This window comes from Eleutherodactylus coqui, chromosome 4 (assembly GCF_035609145.1).
Source record: "Eleutherodactylus coqui strain aEleCoq1 chromosome 4, aEleCoq1.hap1, whole genome shotgun sequence".
Taxonomy (NCBI): domain Eukaryota; kingdom Metazoa; phylum Chordata; class Amphibia; order Anura; family Eleutherodactylidae; genus Eleutherodactylus; species Eleutherodactylus coqui.
In genome coordinates, this window is record NC_089840.1 from 208,892,011 (window position 1) to 208,903,923 (window position 11,913).

At 42.5% G+C, this 11,913-nt stretch overlaps 1 protein-coding gene across 2 annotated transcripts in view; it reads left to right on the plus strand.

The window, feature by feature from the left end:
* The window catches only part of LOC136625982 (uncharacterized), a 66,710-nt gene extending 55,281 nt beyond the window's left edge, over positions 1 to 11,429 (plus strand). The window contains exons 6-8 of one of the 2 annotated variants that reach the window (XM_066600640.1): positions 2,606 to 2,724; positions 8,831 to 8,941; positions 10,249 to 11,429. In XM_066600640.1, the coding sequence (XP_066456737.1) occupies positions 2,606 to 2,724; positions 8,831 to 8,941; positions 10,249 to 10,267 (249 nt within the window). In that variant the 3' untranslated portion in view covers positions 10,268 to 11,429. The remainder of the gene's footprint in view (positions 1 to 2,605; positions 2,725 to 8,830; positions 8,942 to 10,248) is intronic. The other variant, XM_066600639.1, reaches the window with a different exon arrangement.
* The last annotated feature ends 484 nt before the right edge of the window (positions 11,430 to 11,913 follow it).

Below are 11,913 nucleotides of genomic sequence, written 5' to 3' on the forward strand. Positions count from 1 at the left end.
ACAAGTATGTACTTCCAACCATAGGGTCCTAGTTAGCCCAGAAGGCTCTAACTCCTAACGCTCAAGAACTATGTAGCAATGTCTTAGATTTTTTTTAAAGAGTACAACTTCCTGCCACTCAGTAAATAAATCAGGCTTTTAGATGTTAGAACCCTTTACATTACTTGGCAGATGATTACAAGGAAGACTATATTAAGTAACAGCACATACAGAAAATGTCATCTGGTGCTCAACCTGAATGCCTACATGAAACAACATGCAGCTGCATAAATAGACTTTGAAGTGACTTTCCCGAATGGTTTTAATACATTTCTTGAGTGAGGATGCTTATGTTATATTGTCTTTTTAAAGAGTATTACATTATGATATAATGCTTAGAACGTCCTCAGCCTATACGGTTCTCCTAGTACGAAGCCATACATCCTCTGTGCACTGCTGTACAGTCCCCGGTTAAGTCCATGTGTGCAGAACAATACTGTAGTGCTTCTAGGGGTGAATATGTCTGTACAAATGAAGTCCGAAGCAACACGCCACAATTTTATTTCTATTGGACTGGTAGAGAATTGGTCAGAAAAAACAAACTCTGTATGAAATTGGAGGTACAGTGAGGGTTTGCCTACTTCCCTGGAAACCTTTTTATGGTTCTGTGCAAAACAGAGTTAATACAATCATGTTCATGATCTCTCAGGCCACTCTCACACGTGTGCAGAAAACGCTGTTTGAAATCGCAGCATTTTTACTACGGTTTTGTGCAGCGTTTTTGAACAGACAAGCGCTAGAGTTTTGTAGTAGTGAAGGGATGATGTCTTGGGAAGAGGTGTACAATTGGGTGTCATCGGTCTGGAGATGGTACAGAAAGCCAAATCTGCTGGTAGATTATCCAATAGGGGCTCTGTAGATAGAAAAGAGGAGATGATCTAGGAACTCCCAACAGCAAGGGGTAAAGGAGAAGTAGAGCAGGCAAATGATACCCTGAACGAGTGGTCAGAGAGGTTGGAAGAAGACCAGGGGAGAGCAGAGTCCTTTAGGTCAATGGAGTGGCACATGCTGCGGAGGCATAGATGATCTACAGGGACAAACGCTGTGGAGAGATTCCGAAGAATTAGTAGAGAGTGGTCACCATTACATTTAGCTGTCAGGAGATCATTTGACTCTTTAGTAAGAATGGCTTTGTTAGAATGTAGAATTTCAAAATGGAATTGTAAAAGGTTGAGAAGAGAATTCCTAGGTGGATCTCTCGGTGACTGTGCTGAAACCAACAGACTATATGCCAATAGTCAGAGCTCTATTTTTATATTGCTGTCAGCTTCAGCTAGATAGTATGGTTCTACAGGATTGTGTTTGGTTTTACTTCTGTGTCGGGGGTTCCGGTTTCCCGTTCTATTCAGGAAACAGGAAAGGGGACTCCCCTGGACGAATGGGTCTGTCTTATGATGGAACCGAACAGCTCCCAATGGACCCCGTTGATTATAATAGGGTCAGTTCGGTTTCTGCTTAGCTGTCCAGCATTTTACTGGAAGAAAAAGCGCTGCATGCAGCACTATTTCTAACGGTATTTTGTGGCAGATGAACCTTCCAACGCAGATGTGAAGACAGCCTAAACTATACATAGGGAAGCATTAACACAGCAGCTTTGCTTCTATATGTATAACAATCTTATACTTAGTAAGAGAAGTTGTGAGGCTTTATGAGAACAATTAAAGGGCAGACTCCTTTAACGTAGGACATGTAACAGATGTCACAGGTACAACAACCTAACAGGTGCTGGAGCCTGCTTGGGGCAGCACAAGTAGTATGCCCTCTATGTAAATTGGTGTGACCTGTGCAAGACAACATGGCCGCATCCACCGTTCCCTAAATAATCAAATATCATTCTATCATTCAATATACAAAGCAGAGATGCAGGATCACTCCTTGACTTGCTTTTCTTATGGCATGTGCTGGATGTCCTGAGTTAATAGGGTCTGTCCATTTTGGCAGGCGCTTTTTAAAGCAGTTTGCAGCAAGACAAATTAATGTAAGGGTAATAAAGGTTTCCTAATGATAGTCAATGATGTGAGTCTGGCTCTTAAAAGTCTGATCACAAAGAAACACAGCAATCAGCATTCATGCTTTCGGGACAGTCTAAAGTGTCTGGTTCCCTAATGCATGCTCAGACATTCCTCCCGTACTTCTCAACAAGCCTAAACCTGCACTTCATTATTTGCTTTTCTACACTGCATGAGCTCTCTGGCAGGATTGGGTCGTTAGCCCCGGATAAGTCCAATGTAGCAAATGAAAATAGCTTCCAGTAAGAACGAAATGACTCTGGAGTGGGAAATATATTATTGTGCACAGGGCAAAATAAGTTTTATCACAATGTGTGAAGTAAAGATAACACAGTCTGTTTTATTAACTTTTTATCATCCAACTGAAAGGTTAGAACTGGATAAAATCTAAGTGTGAGGCCTGATCTCATGGCATTAGATATTGTATAAATATTACCCAGTCATGACATTATTAGTCTTAGAGGGCCATAGGGTTACAGCTATTAAATAGCAGAAATATATGAAGGTATTATATGGGTTGTGTATATTTTTGTCATGCTCCTATTTTTGTCTTTTAGCTTGACCTCCATCCATGGGGAAGAGTCAGAGATCTTCTTAAGAAGACAAAAAATAAGAACCAGAATAAACTGGGATTATCCTCTGCATCCTTAAAAAATTCCTGCCCCCAACTATACAGGTAAATCAGAATATTGCTGTACTCCTCTTTTTGTATATTTCCTGCTGCCAAATGTATACTGCAGTATATAGAGATGATCACTATTTACATCAGTCTCTGATATACCTTTACATGGGTGTTAGGTGCAGTGCTCAGACACAAACTTCTGCTTCTGTGTTTGGCAGACGTGGGTATCGCCCTGCTCTCCCTGTTCACTGAACTTACATTCACTCTCTTCCAGCACTCCGGGGGTTAATTGCTTCTGGGTCTCCTGCTCAGCTGATGCACCTTTTCTAATCACCGCCCTATATAGCTGTCCTGGGTCTTTCAGACAGTGCTATAGTGTTTTTGTGTGATTCGTGTCCATAACTCCATGTTTAGCCGCTGCTTCAGCAGTTACCTTGCTTTCTGCTCGTGTACTGTGTCGTCCGTTCGTGTTTCCTGCGGTCTGTTATCCTCGTGAGTCTACTTCTCTGCTTATCCTCCTCAGCCTGTGCCTCCTTTGTTCCTGTACTCCCCGGTATTGTTCTGTCGTTTGTTCTATAGATGTTCTGTCCTGTCAGGGTCAGTCAGTGCCTAGAAGAAGACTGTGGGGTTGTCCTTATTGGGACGCGAGCTCCGCTTATAGACAGGGGTTTTCCTCCCCTGGTTCTTAGCTCAGGGCAAGATACTTTCCCTAGTTTCCATCTGCCTACAGGGTTTGTACATCTGGTATCTTACCTCCGACGCTGGGGTCAGCTCTCAACCGTGCTGGATTGGATCATCACCTACCTGGTAGGTTGACACAGTGGTTCCACATCTACAGTTGTTACAATGCAACAACTGTACAGCGCACATGCATCCATCAGTCATCCCAATGGCTATCGCTGTAGTACTTTCACATAGGAGATAGTCATTCAGTGAATGCAAACGGAGTGTGCTGGAGTTCTCTTCGGGCCATCCACCTCCATTCACAGTGAACAGGTAGTCATTGAAAGATTGAGTGAGTTGAAAACAAAGCGACTAGCGAGTATTGTGCAATTTCTCACTCAGTGACCCGTTGGTGGCTGTGTACACGGGACTACCGCCAATCTAATTTCGGAAACACATTGGGGCCAGTTTCATAGGAAGCTAATTAAAAGGGTTGTCTGGTTACTGGACAACCCAGCTTTAATAGCGCCCCATGTCTGAAAATAATAAACTGAACTATACTTACCCCTAAGCCACTGCCAGGATCCACTGCTAATGCTACGATCTGGTCCGGGCGTTTGTTGTGACAGATGATGTCACAGAAAATCAGGAGACCACCGCATGTGAGTGCCAATGCCAAGAGAATGAGCAGTGACGCTGCAGCCTCTTATTGGCTGCAATGGTGGCTTAAGGGTAAGTATAGTTCAGTTTATTATTTTAATACAGGGTACCCCATTAACCCTTTCCTATCCGATGTCGATCCACGTTAGACATTAAAGGGGTTGTCCCGCGCCGAAACGGGTTTTTTTTTTTTTTTAAACCCCCCCCCCCCCCCCCCCCCCCGTTCGGCGCGAGACAACCCCGATGCAGGGGTTAAAAAAACCACCCGCACAGCGCTTACCTGAATCCCGGCGGTCCGGCGTCTTCATACTCACCTGCTGAAGATGGCCGCCGGGATCCTCTGTCTTCATGGACCGCAGGGCTTCTGTGCGGTCCATTGCCGATTCCAGCCTCCTGATTGGCTGGAATCGGCACGTGACGGGGCGGAGCTACACGGAGCCGGCATCCTGCACGAGCGATCCCATTCATAAAAGAAGAAGACCCGGACTGCGCAAGCGCGGCTAATTTGGCCATCGGAGGGCGAAAATTAGTCGGCTCCATGGAGACGAGGACGCCAGCAACGGAGCAGGTAAGTATAAAACTTTTTATAACTTCTGTATGGCTCATAATTAATGCACAATGTACATTACAAAGTGCATTATTATGGCCATGCAGAAGTGTATAGACCCACTTGCTGCCTCGGGACAACCCCTTTAAGCTTTCCCGACACGTGTTTCGAAAACTATTCAAGACAGAGCTCTGATGTTGGAGGCTGTTCTGCATATGTACGCTACAGTATACAGGAAACCTCTCCATCAAGCACTCTCCTGCATAATGTAACATACATACGTAGAATAGCCTCCGACATCGGAGCTTTGTCCTGCAAACTGTTAGAAATACGTGTCGGCGCTTATCCAATATCGGAGCTATGCAGGGACATCTTTAAATCAGACATGGGCCAATACTGGATTGGAAAGGGTTACTTTTCAAAAAATTGCTAATAAAATCATCATAATGGGTCATTCTTATGTGTTTCTGTTGGGCAATTCCAAGGAATTCACAATGCGCTTTCCCACCGAAAAGAAATAAGGATTGGAAAGGGTTAAAGCGGAGTTGTCCAGTAAATGGACATGCCCTTTAACATCTCAGTAGGTTTTCGGCATGCAGGAGGAAACCCATGCAAACGAGTGGAAGTGAATAAAAAAGGGGAGAAAAAATTCTGTGCGCTTCTAAGGGTTTACATTTCCATAACACTGCAATAAAATAGGTGGATGAAACAAAACGTCCAACAAAGTTCTCCAAAAAAACTTTGATTTTAATTTTCCAAAACAATTCTAAAAACTAACTGGACAATCATACCAAACTTATTAATAGAACTTGTGCCTTTTTCAAGCATGAAAGACATACAATACAAGAAGAATTTAAAGCTTACCCTAATCAGATTGATGTGCTAGTAGCAGAATGTGGAGCGGCGCCATCGCATCACCCGGCGCTGGGGAGTAACATTTAGACCAACATGGCCTCCAAATGGAACGCGAATGCGCTCCACGGACTTACTGAGCAGTATTAAATGCAAACAAGTGGAGAATATACAAACTTTATGTATATGTTGCCCTTGGTCAGATTTGAACCCTGATCCTAGTGCTACAAGGAGTAAGTGCTAACCACTGAGCCACTAGGAACTGCACACCATCCATTTCATATTTAAAGAGGATTTCAATGAGAGCCGTGCCTGCAGTTACAAGCACCGGCCACTACACAGAGGTTGGAGCAGAGACTGCCGCTGCTTGAGCTCCAACCCCTGTGCATTTGGGATGCTGACAGCATGCGCCCGCTCAGCTGATCCCAGCCGATCAACTACTGATACCCTATCCTGAGGATAGGGCATCAGTAGTATTCTCTGTGGAAAACCCCTTTTAATGCTAGTTTGGATTCTACAAAATTTTTGAGAAATAATACAATTTTGCTGGTTAAATTTTCACTCTTGGTAATAATAATTTTACTTCTTGTGTAAAGATGGACGGACCAAACTTCTGCCTTATTCTCATGGTGTTTTTCTTTTTCAACACGCATGTAAAAAAACAGTGCATGTGAAGCATTTTTATGCCCTTTTTTTAAATTGACAAGCGTTTTAGTAGGTTTTTGTTATTTTGTGTGTCTCACTATTTTTAAAATTCTATAGAAAAAGTTGCATAGAAAAACACATACATTTTACAGTCAATTTCAAAGGGAACCTGACATCACCTATGAAAACCATAAACTACGTTATGGTGCTCATAGGCCAGGTTTTGAGAAATCCGGTGATGTACATTTTATACTCACCTATCTCCCTGTTCCCACACCGTCACCTGTGATAGTCAGCGAACGTACAGTGCAGTAGATCCATCTCTGCAGGCTGTATGTGTGTATTCCCATAAATAACTATGGAGGAGTACGCACAGCCTATAGAGAAGACTGCTGCACTGTCCACCCACCAACTTCTACGGTGACAGTGTGAGAACCGGGAGCTGGTCGAGTATAACAAGTACATTCCTGGACTCCTCGGAACCTAGCCTATGAGCACTGTAACTCAGTATATGGTTCTCTTGGGTGATGAAAGTTTCCCTTTAAACTCACATCTCTGACTGCAGTGTTTTAACCAAAAATACACAAATATGCTATCCAAACCAAAAAGGCGTCATTTTTGTAACTTTTTAATTTTATTTTTCACGTGGGTAATCATTAATAGACCCGCCATGTTGTTAAGTTGTTTTTACCATTGGACTTAAAAATTGAACTCTGCTTTCCCAGCAATTCAGTGTGCTGAGTGTGCGTGATAGCCTTTCTTTATCATAGGTCGTACTACAGAAATAGTGAGGGAAATATAGGTGACACTTACAGTGGGGAGCAAAAGTATTTGGTCAGACGCCAATTGTACAAGTTCTCCCACTTAAAAAGATGAGAGTCCTGTAATTGACATCATAGGTAGACCTCAACTATGAGAGACAACACGAGAAAACACATCCAGAAAATCACATTGTCTGATTTTTAACAAATTTATTTGCGAATTATGGTGGAAAATAAGTATTTGGTCAATAACAAACAAGCAAGATTTGCCCAGCGACAGCCCCAAAACATCACTGCTCTTGAGGAGATCTGCATGGAGGAATGGGCCAACATACCAGCAACAGTGTGTGCCATCCTTGTGAGGACTTACAGAAAACGTTTGATCTCTGTCATAGCCAATAAAGGATATATAACAAAGTATTGAGATTAACTTTTGTTATTGACCAAATACTTATTTTCCACCATAATTTGCAAATAAATTCGCTAAAAATCAGACAATGTGATTTGCTGGATGTGTTTTCTCATGTTGTCTCTCATAGTTGAGGTCTACCTATAATGTCAATTACAGGCTTCTCTCATCTTTTTAAGTGGGAGAACTTGTACAATTGGTGTCTGACTAAATACTTTTTTCCCCCACTGTATGTGCCTGAACTGAAAGGAAATAATCTATATATACATATTTTTCAAACAAGACCATACTGTCACATTAACATCTGTAGTCAACCTCTGAATTTCCTTCTATTGTTTGAAGATAAAGAAAACCCAGACTACAGCATAATCCCTGTATTTCCTTAGTTTTTTTTTTTTTGCTTTCAACTTATTTGTCTAAGATCAGGACAGAGAGGGATCCATGTATAGTTCTATCTAATTCCCTTTTTATTGTGGCTGCAATTAACTTTTCTGCCTGGAGCTTTGGAAGTTCCACATACTTTTATCAAATTAGGAATAAGGGGTTGTCTGGGTGTATATATATATATATATATATATATATATATATATATATCCTCACTCACCGCAGTGTCTAAGGGTTTGAGTGACTTGGAACTAATGGCCAAGTTTACTTCTAACACCTGAACTGCTGTATTTACATAATATATGTTCCCAAAAATGTTATCAATGAAAACTACATCTCATTCCACAAGAAACGAACCCTAGTCCAGCTTAGTAGATGTCAAAATAAAAATGTTAGAGGTCTTTGAATGCAATGATGGAAAATCAATTTATTTAAAGTGGTTTTAGTGTGCAAACAGTAAATCATAAAAACCTATAGAAATTTGGCATTGCTGTAGTCGTGCTGATCCAGTGAATAATGTTATCATGTTATTTATACCACAAAGTGAACACTGTACAAACGAAACCCAAAAAAACAATGGTGGCATTTCTGTTACCCTTACCCTAAAAGAAAAAAATAATAGATTTATGTTGTATACTACATTACATATGTACCCAAAATGATACTATTAACCCTTTCCAATCCAGTGTCTGACGTCTTAAGACATAATAATTTAAGACTGTGAAGCTCCGATGTTGGAAGACGTCTGTCGGGGTTCTCTTACTGTATATTGCCAGCCTCTCTGCTGTCGGAGCCTATCCAACGTGTCACCTCATGCAGTACTGGCTTTAGCCAGCAGATAGCGCCATTGTATAACCGCTGAAAAAGAGTAAGCCCCCTAGGAAAACCAGGATACAAATTGGATTGGAAAGGGTTAAAAATACAACTCTTTTAGCAATAAAACAAATCCTTATATTACCATGTCAACAGAAAAATTAAAAAGAATTATACAATAACGAAAAAAAAAACTGTAAAATTGGTTGGCCATTAGGGCTGGTCGTTAAAGGGTTAAGTATTCATGTGTATTACAAGAAATGATGAATGCAGATATATATTTTTCTGCGGGGTTTCCAGTACCAGATACCCCAACATCTCCGAATACTCCAGTGGAATTATTTATCATCGCTCCTGTAGGCTGCACATTCGTCTAGTTGTGTTATGCTCACAGAGACGCCCTTACAATGCACTTATTTCCCCCAGGCCTGATATTGCGCATGGCGAGACTAAGAGAAGAGACAGAAACTCCATGATTGTGTTTGGACAGAATGTAAACAGGGAAAACGCTTGGACCAGTCTGTACGTCTTAAACAGGTACGCGTTGTATTACATGGTTTTTAGGTTTTATATCAAGTGTAGTTCCATCTAAAAGGGCCTTTACACACTTTTTATGCCAGGCTTCTGATACAGCCATAGTCAAAAGACAGCGCTGCAGAATAAAGCCCCTTAAAGGGGTTGTCTCGCGGCAAACATCAAAATTTTACATTACCCCATTCCCCCTGTCACCCCCCTGGCATAAAATAGCATTTTAAAGCGTTTTTTAAACCGCTTGCTACTCACCGATCCGACGAAATATGAAGTTTTAAAAATCTTCTCCCTAAGATGGCCGCCGGTCCTTTCCCAGGGATGCACTGCGGTTTTCTCCCATGGTGCACCGCGGGTCTTCTCCCATGGTGCACCATGGGCTCTGTGCGTTCCATTGCCGATCCCAGCCTCCTGATTGGCTGGAATCGGCACACTTGACGGGGCGGAGCTACGATGACGACGCGGTGACCAGCTCTCCGGCACGAGCGGCCCCATTCACCAGGCAGAAGCACGGACTGCGCAAGCGCGTCTAAAAACGCCAGAAGACATCAGAATTAGACGGAGCCATGGAGACGAGGACGCTAGGAACGGAGCAGGTAAGTGAATAACTTCTGTACGGCTCATAATTAATGGACGATGTAAATTACAAAGTGCATTAATATGGCCATACAGAAGTGTATAACCCCACTTGCTGCCGTGAGACAACCCCTTTAATGTCCGCCATCAAATGACGTATGGGTGGTCATTAAGGGGTTCATTTGAAGACCTCTCTTTCCTGTCATTGAATGGGAATATTCTTGTTTACAAGGACTGAAAACTTACCCAGAACCCTAATACTTCTCACAGCTGAGATGGGATTGCAATTGTATCCAATCTAAGCAATGCTCTGTGAGCGAACTACAAAAATCCTCCCTCGGCTCTGATACAGTGTGTTGGCGTTGCACAGGATGTGGGTTCTTATTGCCCCACTGTGTCTCAGCAGGGGAACAACCTGGATCGATTTTCCATTAGACACAATGGGCAGCCTGCTGCTCAGGGTCAGGGCCAATACTTATATACAAGCGGTGTCACTCTATTTATTCAAGATAACTAAAGGGTAAAGTTCTGGTTTGATCATATAAAGCACAGTTTTGGTGTGAGTTTATTAATGGAAAGGGTATGAAGCACATGAGATATCCTGCCTACAGGCCCCGAACCATTGGCCTCTATGGGCTCAACAGAAAATGTATATGCACAGTAATCGCAGTAATACGACTGATTGCTAACCATTGTGCATCAGGCATCTTATAATGAGATTGTATCTTGTTTCCTTGCAGAAAAGAAGACGATATGTGAATACACAACTTATAAGTGTACAGAACAAAAAGACTGGAATATAGAAGACAGATGTATAGAATGTATCAGCATGTTGGACTATAAAATGTGGGAAATGTGTTCGAGAATGTATGTTATGAAGTTTATAAGGATTAACGTCTTTTCACATTGATATCTTGGAAGCATGGTTATCTGTGGTCTCCACCCATACTGCTATTTATTCTGCAGATGTGCTCCTATGAAGCTCTCTATTTATTACCTATAACCCTTATTCTAGGAGAACACATGAAGGCAGATTACATACGGGAATTGTTATGTCAGCTGAACTTTAGAACATTCAGTAGTGCCAAGAAAAGGCGGAGTAGTTGTCTGTAGCACCCAACCGACTTCCAGCTACTCCACGTTTTCCTGCTATAAACCACAGCGCTAAAGCCTCATGAAATATTTATATATCATGTTTTTCCTTCCCCATGAGAAATCATGAATCTCAAGGATGGTCTGACCTAGTGAAACTGACCAAGAAAAATGTTTGTGGTTTAAAACAATCTGTACTCCTTGACTATTACAGATCACATCTAGTAAGCATATCTTTTCAGAGCGCGGGATGCACTTGGAGTCAAAAGAAATTTCTAATGGGATCATGAAAGTTGTGTTTTGTAGGCCCTGTTCATATTTAGCAGTAGTGATAAAGAGTTGCAGCACTACCACATTGAGTAGAAAAACTGAATGGGGCTTATTTACTAATACAGTCTAATGGTTAGAGAGTGCAAACTTAGACTAGACAGTATGAGGTATGAGGGATACATCTGTTGAAATTTAAGACTGCCTAGTCTTAGGTTTAGACCACCTAATAGTTGGCTTACTTTATGCCACAGAGTGCACCAAAATTTAAGTGCAATTTGGCACAATTTAGACCACGCCCCATTTCAGGGCAAGTCAGAAAAGCTGTCTAAAAGTGTCTAAGGCCTCATGTCCACGGGGAAAATCAGATCCGCTGCAGATTCTACATGTAGAATCTGCAGCGGGTCCCTCCTGCCCCGCGGACATGAGCGCTGAAAATGCAAATAAATGAGAATAAACTTACCTCCGATCCGCTCCGTTTCTTCTCTTCGCGGCGGCGTCATCTTCTCTCGTCGCGGCCGGATCTTCATTCTTCGGCTCGGCGGATGTGCACGATGACGTCGGTGACGTGCCCCGCGCATGCGCCGGGCCGAAGCAAAATGATCCGGCCGCGGCTGAGAGAAGATGGCGCCGCGGAGAAGAGAAGAACCGGAGCGGGTGAGTAAAATATGATTTTTGTGTCCCGCGGATCCGGACGGCTTCCATAGGCTTCAATAGAAGCCCGCGGGAGCCGTCCCCGCGGGAGACCCGCATGAAAATGGAGCATGGTCCAGATTTTTTCATGCTCCATTTTTTTTAAAATCACTTTTATTGACGATCCGCGGGTATTTATCTACCCGCGGGTGGTCAATGCATCCCTATGGGGTGCGGATCCGCGCGCGGGAGATCCGCTGCGGATTTTAAATCCCATTTTGCCCGTGGACATGAGCCCTAAAACACATGATAAATGTGGTACAGGCATGTAGAACACTTGTCTGATGTAATTTGTGCCAGAAAACTGTCATATTTTGAATAAGCCCCAATATTGTGATTTTGCCAGAACTGAT